At 51.7% G+C, this 19,310-nt stretch overlaps 7 protein-coding genes across 7 annotated transcripts; 3 read left to right on the top strand and 4 right to left on the bottom strand.

The window, feature by feature from the left end:
• Positions 1–635: 635 nt before the first annotated feature.
• On the bottom strand, positions 636–2,502 carry NCS54_00816100 (MFS domain-containing protein; the record flags this gene model as incomplete). Its single annotated transcript, XM_053153558.1, has 5 exons — positions 636–1,036; positions 1,087–1,852; positions 1,902–2,264; positions 2,324–2,397; positions 2,451–2,502. 5 exons carry the CDS (start codon positions 2,500–2,502, stop codon positions 636–638), a joined length of 1,656 nt encoding a protein of 551 aa, XP_053009533.1.
• A 655-nt stretch (positions 2,503–3,157) lies between these two features.
• On the top strand, positions 3,158–4,786 carry NCS54_00816000 (Zn(2)-C6 fungal-type domain-containing protein; the record flags this gene model as incomplete). The annotated part of the gene is made up of 3 exons (XM_053153557.1): positions 3,158–3,554; positions 3,606–3,877; positions 3,971–4,786. Exons 1-3 carry the CDS (start codon positions 3,200–3,202, stop codon positions 4,784–4,786), a joined length of 1,443 nt encoding a protein of 480 aa, XP_053009532.1. The 5' UTR covers positions 3,158–3,199.
• A 400-nt stretch (positions 4,787–5,186) lies between these two features.
• NCS54_00815900 (Bac-luciferase domain-containing protein) lies at positions 5,187–6,984 on the bottom strand (the record flags this gene model as incomplete). Its single annotated transcript, XM_053153556.1, has 8 exons — positions 5,187–5,408; positions 5,457–5,634; positions 5,694–6,250; positions 6,296–6,355; positions 6,403–6,415; positions 6,464–6,668; positions 6,719–6,855; positions 6,932–6,984. The coding sequence occupies 8 exons, from the start codon at positions 6,982–6,984 to the stop codon at positions 5,187–5,189; spliced, it is 1,425 nt and encodes a 474-aa protein (XP_053009531.1).
• An 847-nt stretch (positions 6,985–7,831) lies between these two features.
• NCS54_00815800 (Hypothetical protein) lies at positions 7,832–9,519 on the bottom strand (the record flags this gene model as incomplete). The annotated part of the gene is made up of 6 exons (XM_053153555.1): positions 7,832–8,144; positions 8,202–8,422; positions 8,475–8,554; positions 8,604–9,115; positions 9,164–9,392; positions 9,456–9,519. 6 exons carry the CDS (start codon positions 9,517–9,519, stop codon positions 7,832–7,834), a joined length of 1,419 nt encoding a protein of 472 aa, XP_053009530.1.
• A 583-nt stretch (positions 9,520–10,102) lies between these two features.
• NCS54_00815700 (Hypothetical protein) lies at positions 10,103–12,024 on the bottom strand (the record flags this gene model as incomplete). Its single annotated transcript, XM_053153554.1, has 2 exons — positions 10,103–11,647; positions 11,698–12,024. The coding sequence occupies 2 exons, from the start codon at positions 12,022–12,024 to the stop codon at positions 10,103–10,105; spliced, it is 1,872 nt and encodes a 623-aa protein (XP_053009529.1).
• A 2,788-nt stretch (positions 12,025–14,812) lies between these two features.
• NCS54_00815600 (Hypothetical protein) lies at positions 14,813–15,721 on the top strand (the record flags this gene model as incomplete). Its single annotated transcript, XM_053153553.1, has 2 exons — positions 14,813–15,105; positions 15,160–15,721. 2 exons carry the CDS (start codon positions 14,813–14,815, stop codon positions 15,719–15,721), a joined length of 855 nt encoding a protein of 284 aa, XP_053009528.1.
• A 1,817-nt stretch (positions 15,722–17,538) lies between these two features.
• Positions 17,539–19,166, top strand: NCS54_00815500 (Hypothetical protein; the record flags this gene model as incomplete). The annotated part of the gene is made up of 2 exons (XM_053153552.1): positions 17,539–18,238; positions 18,286–19,166. The coding sequence occupies 2 exons, from the start codon at positions 17,539–17,541 to the stop codon at positions 19,164–19,166; spliced, it is 1,581 nt and encodes a 526-aa protein (XP_053009527.1).
• Between the last annotated feature and the right edge of the window lie 144 nt (positions 19,167–19,310).

Below are 19,310 nucleotides of genomic sequence, written 5' to 3'. Positions count from 1 at the left end.
AGATGCGCACTGAGCTCCTCGGTCGCTAAGTGTGTCGAAGTTTGGGGATTATGCCTCGAAGATGGAGCAGCGGTCAATTTTATCATTTAATACCGCGGACCCCCCTTGTCTGTCACTTCAAGCAGGAGCCAATGATGCTTCATTTAGGTGTGGTGTTGTTTTCTCTCCTCTCATCGGCAGCATGTGCTCCACCAACAACCAACAGCAACTTCTTGACTCTCTGGGATCAATCAGGTGTTTGGAGAGTGGCTGCGGCTTCTTATTGGTGGAGGATGCAGTTGAATAACGAACGACAAGCATAACAGCGGAAAACTCGCCTGCTTCCGGGGTATCCGTCCGTATATGTATGTACTCGCGTCAGACACGTCACATCTTGGGGGAAATGTTGCAGGCATGCAGCGGAGCCGGGACCTACTTCCGGACAGTGGACCGACTTTATTTGGAGCATTTATTAATGCCGACCGCCATGATATAACTTTAAAGACTTCATAGCAAAATGGTTTTGATGCGGTAAAGGTATTTCATTCTCATCCCTCTGCTAAGCAACTCGCCCCATGATTCAGTTATTTAAGCCACCCACCCAATGCTCGAACCTCGTGCCGAGTAGAAATGCGAGACCAGCTGCCAGCAGCTTTTCAAATCATGGATCGTCTTTCCACCAACTTCCAATACCTGGGGGCCAGTGCTGTGCGGATTCTCTTGCCCCAGATAATCATCGGGACAAAGAGGAGCCCAATTGCAAAGGCAACGCAGCCACTGAGGATATACATATTGGTCAAGCCCATGGTTTTCATCCACGGAACTAGGGCGAACGGTACTGCAACCGAGACGGCATTTCGGAGAAAGGCCACACCGATGAACGCTTCTGCCGTGAGCTGCATGATTTTGTCCGTGAGCCATGTTCTCGTCCCATGGATAAAAGAGAGCTTACCTCGCGGTATGTGTCGACGATCAAAGTAAAAGTAATGTCCCCGTTTGCCCCAAGTCCAAAAGCAAAGAAGGCGCCTCCAATAGATGGGTATATCCAATGCATGCCCTAAGTAGATGTCAGCATACTTGGTTTCTTGATTTTCTTAGCAAATTGACTCGCCCTGTCAGCAGTGACACCAAACATGATGATTCCACCAGCCATGGCGATAGTTGGGACAACAAGAGGGTAGAGTCTCATCTCGGGCTCAAAGACGCCACCATTTCGACGCGCCAGTCGCACAATGACCCAATCAGACAAAGGTCCCCCGTAGATACTGCCAAAGATGTTACCGACGAATGGGCCCAGTGTCATGCATCCAATGCCAAATGTTGTAAAGTTGTATGGCGGCTGCGCAAAGACGATGGAGACGACAGACATGTAGAGAACGAGCCAGCAGACTCCGGATGCGAACTGCAAGGCTGTAAAGAAAACATGAGGAAGAGTGATGACATGAAGCGGAATTACGAAGAGGTGAGGAAGAGACTCTGGAGTAGGTGTGGTAAAACGAAGGCGCTGTCGCCATGTGTTGATTGGGATCGTAGAGTCGGTACGCGTCATAGTTGTAGTAGTAGTATATCCGTCTACTTTGAGCTCCTCTTTGTCATGTTCGTGTGATTGATTCGAAGATGTGACGGCCAAAGATGTAGAATTATCAGTTTGACCAACCGAGACGGGAACAAACTTGGTTTCCTCAAATAGTAGGAGAAATGTCACAAAGAGGGTTGTCATGGCAATAGAGAGTGCGTAATAAGACCAACGCCAGCCTTGCTCCGCCGCCTGAGAGCCAGCGGCGAGAGGCGTGAGAAAGGAGCCCACCATGACAGCGGTAAAGTAGATGGCGTTGGCTGTGCCACGCTGGTGGACAAAGAATAGATCGGCAATCTAGTCAAGACTTAGGGCAGGACTTGAGGGGCCAAGGAGTGAAACATACGGTCATTTGAACGGAGGTCTCGTTGATGGCTCCAGCCAAGCCGGTGATTATAGAAGTCAGGATCAGCTCGGTGTAAGAAGATATAGAGGATGTCCACCACGATACAGCGGCCAGGGCTGCCGTTGAGACGATATAGGTCGATCGGCGGCCATATTTGATCGTAAGCGGGATGAAAAAGATGCAGCCCATGGCCAGACCAGCCAGTTGGGCTGACTGAGCGTGGGTGAGCTGGGTGATGGTGACTCCCAGGTCAACGGTCATCTGCTGCCAAAAGACAGTCTGGATAGAGAGATTGGTAAAGGCGGCGACGGTCACGGCGATTGTGAGGCCATAGTTGAAGCACTTTCTCCAAGTGCTCCAGTTCTGGATAAAGTCAATGAGCATGAACGGTTGATGTTCACAGTCTATCAGTAGAGGCTCACAAGTGGTTCATTTGGGTCGGATGATGGAGTTGGAGAGAGCATAAAGGTTGAGACACCGGTAGACTCTTCCGGCTCTGGATAATGAACTCAGCATAGGAAAGCAGAGGCGGGAGCATGGGACCCTTACGCAGCACCAACCGCACTGTGCCGGGAGGAGCAGTAGCAGCTCCGGTTGCCATGATAAGAGAGAGCTAGTGGAACTCCCAAGAAAAGACGGGACTGTTGATGTTTTTCGTGTAGCTTGATCCAGGCCAAGAGGTTGGGTGTTGCCCTGTTTATAGATCGATATCTGAGACCAAAAGCAAGGCCTTTAAGTATGTGCACACATGCTTTTTAATCTGTATGCAAGGAGGGGTCTCAACTAATGCCGTTTTGCAGACCCGAGGTCTCGGACGCGTGAAGATAAGCTGGTCAACAATAGAGGTTGTCCCGACCCCCGGTCGCAAACTCAGGGGTTGACGCAGCCACGTTGATACTGCAGCTGCACGTCGACAACGATGCCGATTCTGGGGTAGAAGCAAAGTATCACCACCTATACACGATTAGCTCGACTCCATTTCCTCTTAACCCCTGCCTCACCTGTGCTGGTCCTTTCTCTTCTAGGGGATCTTCTTCAAGGTTCCAGATTCTCCCCACAGGAGTTGATAACCAAGCCACCCTGTCAGGTGGTGATAAGCCCCATGGCACCAGACCTAAAGCAGAAGCTGGATGCGCCCCCGGCTCCATCTTCCTCTTTCGTCTATAAACTCCACGGATCTCCGGGAACGACGCGTCGTTGGCGGCTCCATCCTCTCGATCCAAACATTCCCCTCCCCCCACCCCCCAGACCAAGGCGACGGAATCTCGCCTACCTTGCCCCCCCCTTCCCCAGAGCAAATGATGGCCCGTTCCCGCGGGGGATGTCTCAACTGTAAACGGCGCAAACGAAAATGCGACGAGACGCGCCCAGGCTGCCAGGCTTGCGAGAAGCGGGGGATCCTCTGCGAGGGCTATGCCACGCCCTTGCGTTGGGCGAATGGCATCGCCTCGAGGGGCCGGTTCGCAGGCGCGTCGGCCCCGGAACCTCTCGGAGGAGGAGCTAGCAAGGCTCCGGCAGATGATGGAGACAGTGCCGGGCAGTCCTCCCCAAACTCAACCTCTACCCCTGGCCACGCCGGCTCCGTCGCCGCTCGCTCTGACCTATCACCGACCTCGACCGTGTCCGATACGCAGGAGCAGGTATTCAAGAAGTGTTGGACCTCCTCTCTACCCCCGAGGTAAATGCTTGCTAAGGTTTGGCTAGTTCTCTATTCTGGACTGCATCGGTTGTACACCACGGAGCAGCACTGCTGGATCCAGCCCTTCTTTGAAGAGATGGGTAGGCAGAGCCCTGCTCTGGTCGTCATCTCGGTTGCCATCCAGGGCTACCTTGATGACCGCGCCCGGGGCCTGTCGGTGGCATCCATGGAACGAGTCGACCTTGCCCTGCAAACCTTCCGACAAGAACTATATGACCGTCATGAGAAGATGCATACTGCCACTGTCTGTGCTGGTCTGTTGGTCTGTACCATTTGTGTATGTCCCCAGTGTTTGCCCATACTCCCTTGCTCTCCCTGCCTATGCCCCGTCCTATAATTCGCATCTTAACTAATGGTGGCACCTATGCAGCTTTTCCAAGCCCAACCGTGGACCATGTACATCGATTTAATGGTGAACGTCTACGACCTACGACATAAGCTGACCGTCCCCGGCCTAATACCGATAGAAGACTTGGGCACACGTCATGTCTTGGAGGTGATGGGTGTCATGGATCTCCCGTCGATGACCATTGGTCGGACGGGCCAAACAGTGGGAGTATGGAAGCTCCTCCGCAAGCTCCAAGACACCCGAAAGGAAGGAAGAGTCGATGAGATCGAGGTCGCGTCAGGCATGCCCATGTCTCTGCTGGATATATTCGCAAGCATCCTCGACAATGACGTCGAATATACCGAGAACAGGTTGTGGACCTGGGCAGGGCAGCTTGGCGAGTATCTACAGTGTCATCTGTGGGACTGTTGGAGGTTTTCGGCTATCCTCGAAGTCCGGCGTCGATACAGGCTAGAACGGAAGCAGAAGGGAGTCGAGGTCAATAACGACCAGGGCTCTGCTGTGGTTCCCAACACAGAGCTGATCCTCTGCCGACTCATGTCATCAATGGACGCCCTACATCGAGCATTCGAGTTGCCGCAGAACCAACATCTCCTGGTTCACAACGGACTCATGTACCCTCTTGTCACCGTCAGCCTCGAGGTACCCCTTCTGCAGGACCATCCGGACTGGAAGCACACTCTCGACAGTGTGCGAGCCACTTTTCAAGAGAGGGATACTTTTAACCTGATCAACGTGATATTCGACCTTCTAGACGAAGCGTGGCAGACTGGCACCTCGACTTTTGACATTGAAGAGGCGGCACGTCAGCGGGGAGTTGAGATTGCTCTTTTCTAAGGGATTTGGGACCAAGATATTTTACAGGGGCGTTTTGAAGGGAAATTGCACGGACTTTGGGATACCATATATGCCTTGGGACTCGTTCGTTTATCTAGGACTGTTGGCGTACTCTTGATGAATTGAAACTCTTCGAATCATTTTATCTCGTTTGCCTGTCACGATTAGCATTTCCCTGAGTCCCTGAACTAGATAGAGGGAGATTAGGGAGATGACAGCATGATTGAGACGTAAGGTGATGGGTCTACGGTTCATGTTGAGATCGGGCTTGGATTTGAAATTGCATCAAGGAGGGATCTATAATAGTGGTGCAGGGACCAGGGGGGATCGAATAGGAGTTCGCTAATGTTGGTTTATTTGATTCTTTACAGTTAGCTTTGTTATTTGCGTATCTAGCTTGCTAAGGGATCTGATGGTCCTTGGCAGGGACTCCTGCTGCCCACTGGTACTTGGAAGCTGCGTGCTCTGGCAGAGGATGCTTCTGGCCCTTCAAGCCATAGAAGTTCTCGCGGTAGGAACCTCCTGGAACCGCATAGTCGTCCCAAAATAGCCCTCTTGCCCGAAGCTCTGGAAGCAGCAGGTCGATAATGTCCTTGAAAGATTGAGGGAACAGAACATAGGCCTAGAAGAAAGGTTAGTCGTGTTTGGGTGCAGAGTCCGGTTTGCTTACAAAGTTGAAGCCATCAACGTCAGCCTCGTCGATCCATTCCTGGAGACCGTCAGCCACCTGCGAGGGTGTGCCGACCAGAAGAGGACCGTTTCCTCCGAGGCTGATGTGCTCAGCCACAGTGTGCTTGGTCCACTTAGAGTTGGGAGGGGAGAACTTAGCATATCCTTCAACAGTTGATCTATACGAGTTTCAAGGTTAGCTGAAGAAACCAAATGAGTTTTGCCTGAAAATACTCACCGGACAGCGTTGCTATCAACTTGTCGAAGTTCCTCATCATCCCCATACTGGTTCAAGTCGATGCCAGTCCAACCACCAAACAAGGACAATGCACCCTCGTGAGAAGCATACTTCTTGTACTCGTTATACTTGGCCAAAGCCTCCTCCTCAGTCTTGCCAATAATTGGAGTCACCAAGGCTAGAACCTTGATCTTGCTGGGATCTCTGCCAAACTGGTCCCGAGCTAGCTGTCGAATCTCGGCAATGTTCTTCTTGCACACCGAGGGGGCATGAGCGGATGTGAAGATGGCCTCTGCGTGCTGAGCCGCAAAGGCTTTTCCGGCTTTAGATGCTCCGGCTTGGAGGAGAAGAGGCGTTCTTTGAGGGCTAGGGTCTACGAGATGAGGTCCTGGAACGTTGAAGTACTTTCCTTGGTGGTTGATTTGGCGGACAAGTTCTGGGTCAGTGTAGATACCCTTCTCTCGGTCGAGCTTGACGGCGTCGTCTCGCCAGGATGACTGAAAGAGCTTGTACATGACTTCCATGTATTCTTCGGCTTGGGCATATCGTTCATCGTGCTAATAGGTCAGCAATAAGTCAATATCGAGGCAGTAATGTCTTACATCCAGTTGTTCGGTTCTACCCAGGTTCCTAGCGGCTGAGTCTAGGTAACTTGTGACAATCTGCAACAAGGTCAGCTAAGAACACCGGCTCGTATCTGGCTTCCTACATTCCATCCCAGTCTATGTATATGTTAGCATAAGCCTACTTAAACCCGATGGGCTACTCGCCTCCCCTTGGTCAGATGATCGACAGTCGACAGGCGTCTAGCAAGATGGAAAGGTTGCTCATAGGTTGTAGAAACCGTCACACCGAATCCAATGTTCTTTGTCGCTGCAGCCATAGCAGGTACGGTAACCAGGGGCTCGGTCAGGGGCCATTGGGCTCCAGAGATGATGGCAGGGTCCAAAGACTTCTTGTAGACATCATAGCCTCCTACAAGATCGTGAGTTTCTGGCCCCAAGCCTGGAATTTTCAGCTCATACCTAGGACATCTGCAATAAAGATGCCGTGGAACTTGGCTTCTTCGAGAAGCTTGGCCAGCTCGACCCAGTGCTCAGTGTCCTTAAACTTCCACGACTCATCATCGGGATGTCTCCATAGTCCTGGCGACTGGTGACCACTGCCTATGATTCCAAACGACAGATCAGCGTCACGTCAGCTCTGCAGGACCGGGGAACCAACACATCATCACAAACGCATTGACAATGAGGCTCTTCTTGCCCTTTGGGCTCTCATCATGGGACGCCATTCTTTCTGTTGCCGAGGTAATATCGAAATCCGATTGGACTGTGCTCAGTTCATGGGTGTTTTCCTTGAGACACTGTCAAACTGCCGGTCTTTTATGATATCCCGGTCACCGACGACGCGGGCTCCGATGTAGGTAGATATTGCGTGATTCTCGTCATCATGGTAAATCCTGCAAGTTTCTCGCCGTAATGCAAGACCAGCAGGGTTCTCCTCTGGCATATCTCGGCACTTGACGGGTCGGTTAATCGACGAGTGTTTCCTCAGGCGGGGACCACGAGGCGATGGCGCAATTATCAGCGCTTCTTGCTCATGCTGATCAACCCCGCGCAATCATCTAGAACTTGTCGGAGAGCTTCCAGAGACGGTTTAGTGTTTCCGTGTCCGCTATCTCGGGATTTTCACGTCACTTGTCCGACTGTTAGGCTTTTTTTGGTGGCTGCCTGACAGGCGCCGGACTCGCTCCGTTGAAGATGTGGTGAGATCTTGACAGCTGCTTGGCGTTCTCGGGGATTTTCCGAAAAGAGATAAGATTGGAATCATTTCAGGCTATCATGACTGTGCGTCTTAGTTTATCAATAGCTGGTCTTGGCTTGGCAGCAGTTGGGAAAAGATGCTCCGGGCCATGAGATGACAGAGACACGAAGGACTCCTTTGAATTTCATCGTCTTGGAGGTTTGCTTGCCGATCAATTTTTCTAATCAATTGCTTAATTTCTTTTTTTCAGTTGGATATATCTTGTAGTACCATCTTGATTTATAGAGTCTATCGTTCTACATCACATTCTATAGATTCTATATGATAGTAACCCCCCAACTCAACCACCCCAAACCAGTTTTACCATGTCTAATCTATTCCTTCTTGACCTGCTCAGTCTCCTCACCAGAGCCCGAATAATCGTTCTGGCTCTCAACAACTTGGGGAATGGGAGCTTCCTCTGACGAGCGGGCAGATGAGCCAAAGTGCTTCAGCACCAACCACGCAGGGAACAGCGAAAGACCCCAGAGCAGAAAGTTGAAATAGATACCTCCAACCTCGGCAAACACCGGGATGGAAGTGATGCCGTAGCTGACTGCCTGCCAAGCCGACTCGGTACCTCGGAGAAGGGCAGAGTAACGGATGATTTCGTCCTGGGTGTCGGCCAAGTTGTGGATGATAAAGTACCTAGGATGCGAGCATTAGATAATGAACTTTTACGTGAAATCCTTCGAGTGTCCTTACATGAAGAGGTAGTTCAGCTGGAAGCCCAATGTCAGGAAGACAAAGACAGCAAACGCCGCGCCGAATCCATCGCTACTCCAGTCATAGGTAGGCCTCGTATGGCGGAACCTAGTCGCGAGGATCGTGGCCCAGATCCACCAGCCTCCCTGCAGAGTGGCGATGACAGCCAAGGATGAACGAGTTCTAGTCTTCAATGAAACCGTAACTCGATCAAGCCAAGTCTGAAATCCGTTGTTAGACCGGTATTTGTATCAGTTTGCATGGGAGACTTACTCCAAGAAAGTTGCCAGCAATGACGGCAATCAGACCACCAAGGAAGGATCCAAGAGCTCGAGCTCGCACAGAGAACCACACTAAAACTGTCAGCATCTGTCATAGCTTTGAAAATTAACTCATCCTTACATGAGAGGTAGGTGAAAAAGACGGCCTCGGCAAACACAGCCTGGCCAATGAAGAGAACAATCAGGAGGAACTTCTTAGTAAAGAAGAGTCTTCCAGTCTCCTTGAGCTCAAACACGGGGCTCTCCTCAATAGACAAGTCCACCTTCTTGCCATCGGTCCGCTCCACCTGGTGAGGCTTGTTCAGAAGGAAAGCAACGAAAGGACCAGCGGCTTGAATGGCGATGAAGATGAGGAACACAGTGTACGAGACCTTGCCAGCCTCGTTACGGTCAGCGTTGAGGCCGAGGTTGATGGCACCGCCCAGGATCTGGCCTGAGAGACGGTAGGTGAGCCAGTAGCCGAGAGCCTTTCCTCGGTTCCAGGGCTCGGGGTATGCGATGGCAATGGCAGCTTCGGCCATCCAAAAGACTCCAGCAGAGATACCGCAGAGGGCAGCACCGAGTAGGGTCAGCCACTCGGTTCCGAACCTGTTGTTGGTGTACAAACCTGCTGCATAAGGGGCATATCCAACTCTGTAATGTCGTCAGCGGCGAAACCTGTAACACATCTCTAAAACATACGTTCCGAAGATCAAGGCTCCCTTGATACCGATGTACCGAACCAGCGTACTCGAAAAGTAGCACGACAGAACCATGAGACAAAAAGTCAAGGCGTTGGCAGCGTTGACCAGCTTAGGCGAGGCCGCACCACCAGCGCCCAGCGAGTTCATGGCCGTCCAGATACCGGGAGCTGCAAAGTTGCAGAGACCCAGGATGGTGATGTTGAAGAATGTGGAGCGGTACCACCTCACTTGTTTCCCCGTGTCAGCAGTAGATCGTGCATGATGGAAGGATCTCCATTGCAGAGACTCACCAGGGTGGAGTTGATCCTTGGGAGGAGCAACCTCGCTTTCTTCGTGACGAGACTTGGAAGCCATTCTGTCTGTCTCACTCTTGCAGTAGTAGGTAACAACAAGAAGATCCTGAGAAAAGAAAAGATGAGACCGACTGGAATATCTAGTGAGACACAGAGCCCTGGTAAGAAAAAAAAGGGTGTCAAAGATCATCATTTATATTTCCCTTCCCAACCTAGGAGCCGTTTCTCCTTCGATAACGCAGCACGCAATACCATCCCTGGGGCCCTACATGGACAGGCTCGACTGCCGAACCCTGAGGCGTGGCCCCCCATCTAGCGCGAACGCGTGCCGGCTGCGGGATTGCGTATTTTACCGCCTGGACCAGATTCTCGGATGCCCTATCCTCTCAGGGATGCCCTCCTCTGCACATGCCGACCCAAGCTATCCTATCTCTGATCTCGTTCCATTGGGCCTGGAGGTTTCTCACTTGGCAAAAGTCGGCTCCGGGTGTTAGTCTCTTTACATCCCTGCTCCACGTGGAGTCGCGGCCGACTTCGTGGCTTACGCGAGCCCAAGGGCATATGGCGTGCAAAGAACCATGCTATTGACAATTCGAACACGCATTCTATTCTATGCAAGCTCTTTCTTTACTCAGTTTATCAAGCTAAGGAATGCTCCACCAGCTCTCATGCACGTCGCGCAAGTCTATCTCGTCTGGACGTTTCAGATACGGTGTCAAATCCGCCTCTGGATCCGTCTCTTTTCTCGTCCACCCATTGCCAAGATACCAGGCGAACCGGTTCTTCGAGTCGCCAAGATACTTGTACTCCCAGTCTTCCCACCTCGGCTCCCTCCGAATCGCCGTGATGTGCCCAGCGCTCCCCGGCCAGAGACCGTGGATCCTCGCCCCCGGTCTTCCGCCATTGTACCAAGAGCTGCACTTGTCTGTAAGCACAGTCTTGGCGAAGAAGGCGTCCGAGAACTCGGTAAAGTCATCGGCAGCCTTTGAAGACGGTGTAATTGACTTGATGCCCTCCCGCGACGCCTTTCGGAGCAGCTTGGCAAAGTAGGTCAATTGCGTCTCGACGCTGTGCGGCACCGTCCCAGACGGCCCTGTCGCCTGAGGGCCATGGACGAAGAGAAGGTTTGGGAACCCGGGCGTTGCTAGTCCAAAGTAGGTATAAGGGAAGCCATATACACCATCAGCCTTCCACAGATCGCTGAGCTTCTGCCCGTGAGCCTTGATGGGAAATGGAGGGACCATGTCGACGTTTGCGCCCGTAGCGCAGATGACGGCGTCGACATCCCGCTGCACGCCATCCTCCGTCTCGATACCGGTCTCTGTGAAGCGCTTGATGCGCGTCTGGATGTATTCCACATTGTCTTCTGTGATGGCCTCCAGATATCCCGGCCCGGGAGTAAGACGTCGGCAGTTGGGAGAGAAGTCGGGCACAATGTGCTCGAGTAGCTCGGGCTTCTTGACGAGGCGCTTCTTCATGATGTTGATGAACTGTTCTCGCAGCTCATTGTTCAGCTCGCTGTTCCGGAAAAACGTCCCGAACCGTCGCCAGTATATCCCCTCAAGATCCTTTCTGAAGGCCAAATACGCATCAGGGTCCTCTGCCCACTTCTTCTTCTCCTCCTCGGTGTACGGCTGGGGCTCAAGCTTGCGCTCCTCTCCAGCCCAAGACGCAGCGATCCACGTCTTATTCCGGGCGTAGTGGTCCAATTGGCTCACAAGAGGCTGCAAGTTCGCCACGACCTGGATGCCACTGGCTCCGTTGCCAATGACCGCCACCTTCTTGCCCTTCGGGTCGAACTCGGCGTTCCAGTTTGATGCATGTCGAAGATGTCCTTTGTAGTCGGAAATTCCGGGATAGTCGGGCAATTTCCAGGCGTTGAATCGACCAACGGAAGTCAAGATGAAGTCGTTCTTCTCAACCGTCACCTCGTTCGTCTGCACATTTCGCACCGTCGTGATCCAGACGCCCTCGGCATCATCCCACGAAATGTCCTCAACCTTGCGGTTGAGCTTGACGTACTTGTAGACGTCGTATTTCCGCGCGACAGACTGCCAATAATCTCTGATCTCATGTCCCGGGGCGTACTTGTCCGACCAGTCTGTCTTTGGTGTAAATGTCGACTGATAGACGTGAGAGGCAATGTCACACCTCACGCCAGGATACACATTCTCAAACCACGTTCCTCCCTAGTGTCTTGTTAGTAAATTGTCGCGGTTGACTGATTGCTGACACATACCACATCGGCATTCTTCTCATAAATGGTGAGCTGAATCCCTGGCACCTTCTTGGGCAGCAGGACCCCTGCCGAGATGCCAGCCAAACCGCCGCCGATAACACCAACCCTCAAGGGACGAGGCTCATCGACAAATCTGTCGATCAGGGTAAGGCTAGGATTGTGGTAGGGAGAAGTGGCATCGACGTTTGGGCCATCCAGCACGGGAGCGGCTCCGTTGGCCGGGGCTGGCTTCTCAATGGGCAAGCTCCCCGGTGCGTCGTGCGATAAACCGGGCTTCTCGGCAGTCAGGGGATTGGCCGAGCCATTGATGACAGCTGCTGTCGCCATATTCGCGGGGTAAAAAGAAGGGCAGGCTACTTGTTCTTCAAGACAAGAGGTATGACCTTCTCATCGGGTTGTTTGGGGTTCAACTACGGTCCCTATAAGAAGTCGAAACGACGGTTACTGCGACTTTCTTTTTCCCTTATCGTGACTTGCACTGAGCACGTTAACCCGTTGGTCCGTGACATCATTCCCCTCCAAATACTCGCCTCGCAGGGCCATTCGCTGATGCAATTCTCGTCCTTCTGTCACCATGTCAACACCCCCTCAATCACGCACCCGCCCCACGGTCTTTCACCATCACGGCCCCACCACCGCCGACAACTCCTTGGCATGGACATGGGCTCTGGCAGCCAGTAAGGAGTCTTTGTGGATTTTTATCCCCTGTTTAGATGCAGATCGCTCTTCTCGGGCATATCTAGCATCAGCAAAAGGCGTCAAGGTGACCACGAGCCGAGCGGGTGGTACGCCGCAATCGGCAAACCGAAATGGGCATATCGGGCTACCACCGACCCTTTGAAATGATTCTTATAACCAATGGCCTATCTAGCAATGGAGTGTTTACGTACAAATCCCGAGGGAATGACTGGGTAGTTTGGAGGTGTTGCTCATTCGTCAGGTTGGTCAGCACAAACCATTGAGCTCACATTTATGGATGAAGCGGCCAAGTTTTCTACAATTTCTTTGTTCTTTTTCCAACTTCCGCCTATTGCGTCTTCCATAATCAACTTGACCATCGATAAAATCATCTCAGTTGGGGACAAGCTATCACCCCCGACTAATCAGTTCACAGTTCTGTGCCGTTATTAACATCTATTCCTACCACAGACCCCTAACATCACTCGCAAATAAATATTCACCATTCATACGTGCTAATATCTCAGAATTTGGTTTTATCCCCCGACTAGCCGCTTCGCTCGACTTGCTCGTTTCGTGTCAACCTCTGAATCAAGATGAACCTACATATACACTGAAGCGATTCACAACTTTGCTTCATCGCGCACCATACACATAACATATACAGACACAAGTCTTGAGCGCTCTATTTTTAAGTTTCCCCTGCCCTCTAAATAAGCTTGAGGTATTATACATGTGAAATTAAGCTTCCGGAGAACCTTAATTCGCGAGAGCACTATCGATGCTTGCCAGCCGCTCCCTCGAAGTACTCTCCTATACATTTCTGTTAGGATCGAGTGACGATGGCATAGTTCCATGCCTCGTAACCTTCTGCACCTCCGTACTTCAATAAATGTATTTTCCTAAGTATTGTTCCTAGTTGTCTTCTTCAACACCCATCGACCCATCTATCGGCCCACTCACAGTGCGTGTTGTATCTGGCAATAGGTTGTCACAGATGCAGTATTGTTGCGTTTGGTACCGTCGTTGGTATCACTAACACCTCCAGAAGGAGACACCGGGTGCAATATCAAAGAACACAATGAACAGATCCAGTATAGGAACAGATTCTTTGGGCTTTGTGTTCTCATCTCCCAAATTTATTCGTCACTCACTTATTCGGATAAGGCGGACTTTCCCGTGGCTCTTGGTTTCGTCCCCGAAGCGTCTCTTCTTTGATTTTGGGGAAGAGTGAGGCAAGCCTCCATAACGAGCTAAGGCTTCTCTTTAGCATCGGGCTCCGGCGTCCTTCCGGTGATATCTTGAGATTCATGAAACGGTGCTAATCAAGAACTTCAAGGGATTTGTGAGCCCTAGGTTGTCACGGACGACGAGGCGGAAGGCTGAAATGCTGAATTCGCCTTGATCTTCCTAGGATTGGAGGGTGTGCTCTTTGTTAAGATCGAGGTCTTCATGGCCTCGGTCGACCCAAATGATAAAGTGAATGATATCCCATGTCAATGAGATTAGCTGGTGGCTTCGGAGAGTAAGGTTAACAATAATCGAGTGCAGGGCCGAGACAGATAAAGCCGTAGCCCATGGCCTGAGGTCGGTCTCGCATATAAAAAAGAAAGCAAGATCGGCTGGCCCGGATGTCTCGTCTTTTAAGACAATTTGGCCTTGTTACAAAAGGACCCTGTCGGCCACGCAAGCGCAACGTCACCTCTGTCCGAAAAATCATGACACCCTGTATGCAACAAGTTAAGCTTCTGGGGCAAGGCCATCTTTAACTCGCTTGCATAGGGCTCTGTCAGCACTGCCGGGGATCCGGGGCTGTGACAGCTCGGTCTCGGTCTCGGTCTCGCGGGCCGCTCCGAATCGACCTATGGCGTGTCTCAGTTCGCAACCGCATGAATTTTAGCTCAGAAGGTTAAGTTGATGTAGGCGAATATTTCCCCTGTTTGTCTTATTTCTACCCATGTCAACTGTTGCCGTTGTTCCGATGACATGTTGAAACGGCCGCACCGGTGCTTCCATCAAGCAAGGAAAGCCTCTTTGACGCGTAAAGCAACGACGTCTTGGTGTTTTATGTCGTTTGAGCCTCGTCAGCTATCCCAGATAGATTGCCCTATTTGATCGATTTGGGAATAGCTTCCTTCCAAGACCTGCCAAAACTTGGGAGACCATGTTGTTCCAGGCCCACAAGGCTGATTCGAAGTGCGCGGCCATCAAGATACTATTCTCGATATCTAATAGCACCAAAGCTTCATCGTTGCATCGGCACTTTCCCTGACGATCTTCATGCCTTGCCAAGAGTCATATATAATTGCCGTGGGAGTTCCCTTCTGTTCCAACCTCACTCTCATCGCCCTCGACAAATCCTGATCAAGCACTCCACAGTCCTCATCTTCATCATTCCCTTGTGTCAATAACCTATTCTTTGGTTTCAAACTCAGCCATGGCCACTACAAACAACCTCCCGTCAACCAATAGCCTAAATCTCGCCTATGCAGCTTTGGGCATTTTCGGTGTCCTCCTTCTCCCTAGCGTATACATCACCTACAAGCATGGGAAACCTGGTATTATCTGCTGGCCCATATTCGTGTCCTACTTTGGCCTTCGCTTTGCGTCGGACGCGTATCTCATCATCCGTAAAAACGACCCCGAAGAGCCAACCACCATCACCATGATGACCAATGCTGGAGGCATTGTATGCTTGTCGCTGACTCTAATCGGCATGATCTACGAAGCGTAAGGAGTATTCATCAAGTATCCCAGTCGCAGCGTACTAACATTCAACAATAGTATCAACATTATCCCGTCTCACTCCAAACGCTGGGGCCGAAAGATAATGCTCGGTGTCACCCATCTCGGCAACACGGTCGGCATTGGCATGGCAGCATACGCAGGAAAGCCAGACGATGATGCTCCCGGCGGCGTGAAGAACGAGAACCTTAACAAGATTGGCAACATGCTCATGTTTTTGGTCATGGTTGTGGTTTTGTTCTGGTTGTGGCCCGCGACGAAGCGAGTTCTCTCTGCCCGACAAGAGGTCAACTACAAGGCCTCCAAGGCACTCGTGATGGCTGCTGGGCCTGGGATCGTTCTTCAGCTGATCCGCCTGAGCTACAGTATCACGTATGCCTTCAACCGCATCCCAAGCTTGGATCCAGTCACCGGAAGCTTCGCCACAAGGCTGGTGCTGATGTTTGGAACACAACTGTGCATTGTTTTGGTCATTATCGCTGGAGGATGGTTTAGCAAGGATGCGCTGCCGCTGTCACAGATCAAAGTTGGAGGTGCAGACGTTGAGATGAACAGGGCTTCAGAGAGATTGGTCAGACAACAAGAGGCAGGCGTTGTTTGATCGGCACTTATGGTGACTGCCGAACATCCTAGAACAAGTTCATGCAGGATATCTCTTGGGTAGTTGACAGGGATTGAAAGCAGGGGGAAGAGGGCATGCGAGTGGGTGCTGGACTGCTGGTAACACTCCCGACTGGTGTTACAGTGACTGTTATTTTGCGGATCAAAGCCGAAAACAACCAGATGGAGGGTGGTAGGGGGAATGCGAAGGCTAGATTAATTACTTCTATATTGCCTGTTAACTAATATATATTCTTTCGTTTGTACAGTCACTTTCCTCTCTCCAAACCGAGTGCCAGCTCAAACGGTAAAACAGGGTTTGCATCTGCGGCTTTTGACACAATATTAGGATCAAACACCATCATACACCATCTCCCAATTCTTTCTCTGCTTCTTCTTTCAAATCCCTGTTTCCATGCCTGCACTTTCACTTTCTTTTGCCTCTTCTACGCCACTTAGTTGTCAATGTGCGCCTCGGCGCGTGATGACGTCACGAGAGGAGTATAGGTTAAGTCGAGACCTGGCGACTTCGATGGGATGGACATCCAGAAAGCCACGCGAAAAGACAAGTGGAACGTTAAAACACAAAATACAAACCGAAAATTAAATTACATATCGACGTTTGCAACCCAGAGCGAGACTGTTTCGTCACCTGAAACCCTGTATGACGGTTGTGACTCAGATCATGGAGAACAAAAGTCAGCCACAACGACACCAGCGCAGCGGGGAAATGGAGGTCATGACAGGAGTCGTACGAGTCATGCCACCCAAGGCATGATCCTGGAATAGGCAAGTGGTAATTGCTGTCAGACAACCACAACCTCCACCAAGTGAGGAGTGCCTGTGCTCATGCTGGTGTGGGCGCGCGGGGAAAGGAAGAAGGGACGCCAGCAGAGATCGATTGTTGGCTAGACCTCCACTTAGGATATGGATAGCAATGAGGATTGAATCAAATCAGATAAGACGGAATATAGAGATATAAATGTGTATTTATAAAGATACCTTGGCATTATTTTGTAATTGTTGTGCAAGTTGTTATAATACAAAAGAATGGCCTTCGAGACAAGTTAGATGGCTTTGCTGTCTCGTGTCTCATTATTTCTTCACCAAGCGTGCCTTGTGCGGCCTCGGCCCCTTGACGCGTGTGGCAAACACAGGTCAATTCCGCCCGCGGTACGCGGTTATCTCCTTCAGTGGAGCCCATTATCAATAAATACCTGTATCGATGCTTGAGCGTCCGGGGAACGCTTATCAGGTGGACCTCGTAATCTCGTAAAGGGACATGATCTGTCCAGGTTGTGGCTGCCAAGTGCCAAGGAGGATATTCGAGAAGGAAAAGAAGGTAGCGCTTCCAGGGACTCTATGTGTTGGCCAAGACAGCGCGGTCTTGGTCGTCGGCGGACCGCGCGGAGTCATAGCCGCGATGCTTCAGCAGACACATGCGAACCCCAAAGGCCAAGCCTCCTGTTGTGTACCCCGGACCTTCTAGCCTGATCAGGCACGAGATAAATCGTGGAGGAGCGGAGCATGGGAGCCCCTCCTCCACACCCACACCAGCCCGTGAACCTTGCCGACTGGGCCTCAGCTCAGCGACGGGCCGTTCGTGTCGTGTCGAGGCCCAGGCCTGCCTTGATTTCGCTTCTTTCTCCTTGACATAACTTAAACCTCCTTTCCCATCTTCTGTTTCTTGTTTGTGATACCCCGCGACCTTCCTTGTCGTTTCTCAACTGCAATCACACTCTCTCCCTGTCAGGGCCAGCGTGCCATCTACAGATTCTTACCATCACGTGACAGCAAAATCCCGTCGCGTCGCCGCCAATGGAGCACGGCACGAGCAACGACGCCGACCAGGCGCTCGCCCGCCTGGGCTATAAGGCCGAGCTGCCGCGGAACCTGAGCATGCTCAGCGTCCTGGGCCTCTCGTTCGCCATCATGGCCGTGCCGTTCGGTCTCTCAACGACAATGTACATCACCCTGACCAACGGCCAGGCCGTCACCGTCATCTGGGGCTGGGTCCTCGTGTCGCTCATCTCGCTATGCATCGCCGCCTCACTCGCCGAGATCTGCGCCGTCTTCCCCACATCCGGAGGCGTGTATTATTGGAGTGCTATGCTCAGTACGGAACGTTATGCGCCCATGGTCAGCTTCGTCGATGGTTGGCTTACTCTCGTCGGCAACTGGACCGTCACATTGTCCATCAACTTCTCGGGAGCGCAACTCATCCTTAGCGCCATCACCATCTTTAACGAGGATTTTGTGGCCAATGAATGGCAGACGGTGTTGTGCTTTTGGGCTGTTATGCTCGTATGTGCGTTGGTGAACGCCTTTGGCTCTCGATACCTGGATCTTATCAACAAGGTCTGCATTTACTGGACCGGCGCGAGTGTCATTATCATCATCGTCACCTTGTTGACCATGGCTGATACTCGCCGGTCTGGTGAGTTTGTCTTTAGCCATTATGATGCTTCGGCGAGTGGTTGGCCCTCGGGATGGTCGTTCTTTGTTGGTCTGTTGCAAGGTAAAAATATCAATACCCATATTCACTTCCAGCACTAACGTGGATAGGTGCCTATGTCCTTACTGGCTACGGCATGGTCGCTGCCATGTGTGAGGAGGTTCAGAACCCCGAGCGCGAAGTCCCCAAGGCCATCGTCCTCTCCGTTGCCGCCGCCGGCGTCACTGGCGTCATCTACCTGGTGCCCATCCTCTTTGTCCTCCCCGACGTCCAGATGCTTCTTGCTGTGGCCAACTCGCAGCCCATTGGCACCTTGTTCAAGGTCGTGACAGGTTCTGCCGCTGGCGGCTTCGGTCTTCTCTTCCTCATCCTCGGAATCCTCATGTTCGCCGGTATCGGTGCTCTCACTGCCGCTTCCCGCTGCACCTACGCCTTTGCTCGTGATGGTGCTATCCCAGGATACAAGCTGTGGTCTCGTGTCAACCACAAACTTGACATGCCTGTCTGGGCGCTCGTCTTGTCCACTGTCATCGATTGCATTCTCGGCTGCATCTACTTTGGATCTTCGGCTGCCTTCAACTCCTTCACTGGTGTTGCCACCATTTGCTTGTCCACCTCGTACGGTGTTCCCGTCCTGGTCAACCTCATCCGCCGACGCAAGATCGTCCAGCACTCGCCCTACCCTCTTGGAAAGTTTGGCCCAATCATCAACGGAATCTGCGTTGTCTGGATCATCTTCTCTGTCGTCATCTTCTGCATGCCCGTGTCGCTTCCCGTCGATGCAGGCACCATGAACTATGCTTCCGTCGTCTGGGCCGGGTTTGCCGCCATCGCCTTTATCTGGTACTTTGCCTATGCTCGAAAGCATTTCAAGGGACCCCCCATCAACAGAAGTGAGTCCTTTGAGCCTGGAGTCAAGGTTCTGAGCGGCGAGGGAGGCAGGGCTGCTGATGATACGACGGGCGAGATGCAAGAGAAGGCCTCTAGTTAGAGGGTGTGGATGTCAAGGTCAGGTGTGCAATTACTGAATCACTATAGCGTATTGTTCGAGAGATACCATTATTGAAAGAGATAAATATGTTGCTGATTGTCCTACATGCCATGTTTCTACAAACAACCTGTTACAGATACAAGC

The sequence above is a fragment of the Fusarium falciforme genome, chromosome 6 (assembly GCF_026873545.1).
Source record: "Fusarium falciforme chromosome 6, complete sequence".
Taxonomy (NCBI): domain Eukaryota; kingdom Fungi; phylum Ascomycota; class Sordariomycetes; order Hypocreales; family Nectriaceae; genus Fusarium; species Fusarium falciforme.
This window is presented reverse-complemented; position numbering and strand designations above follow the sequence as displayed.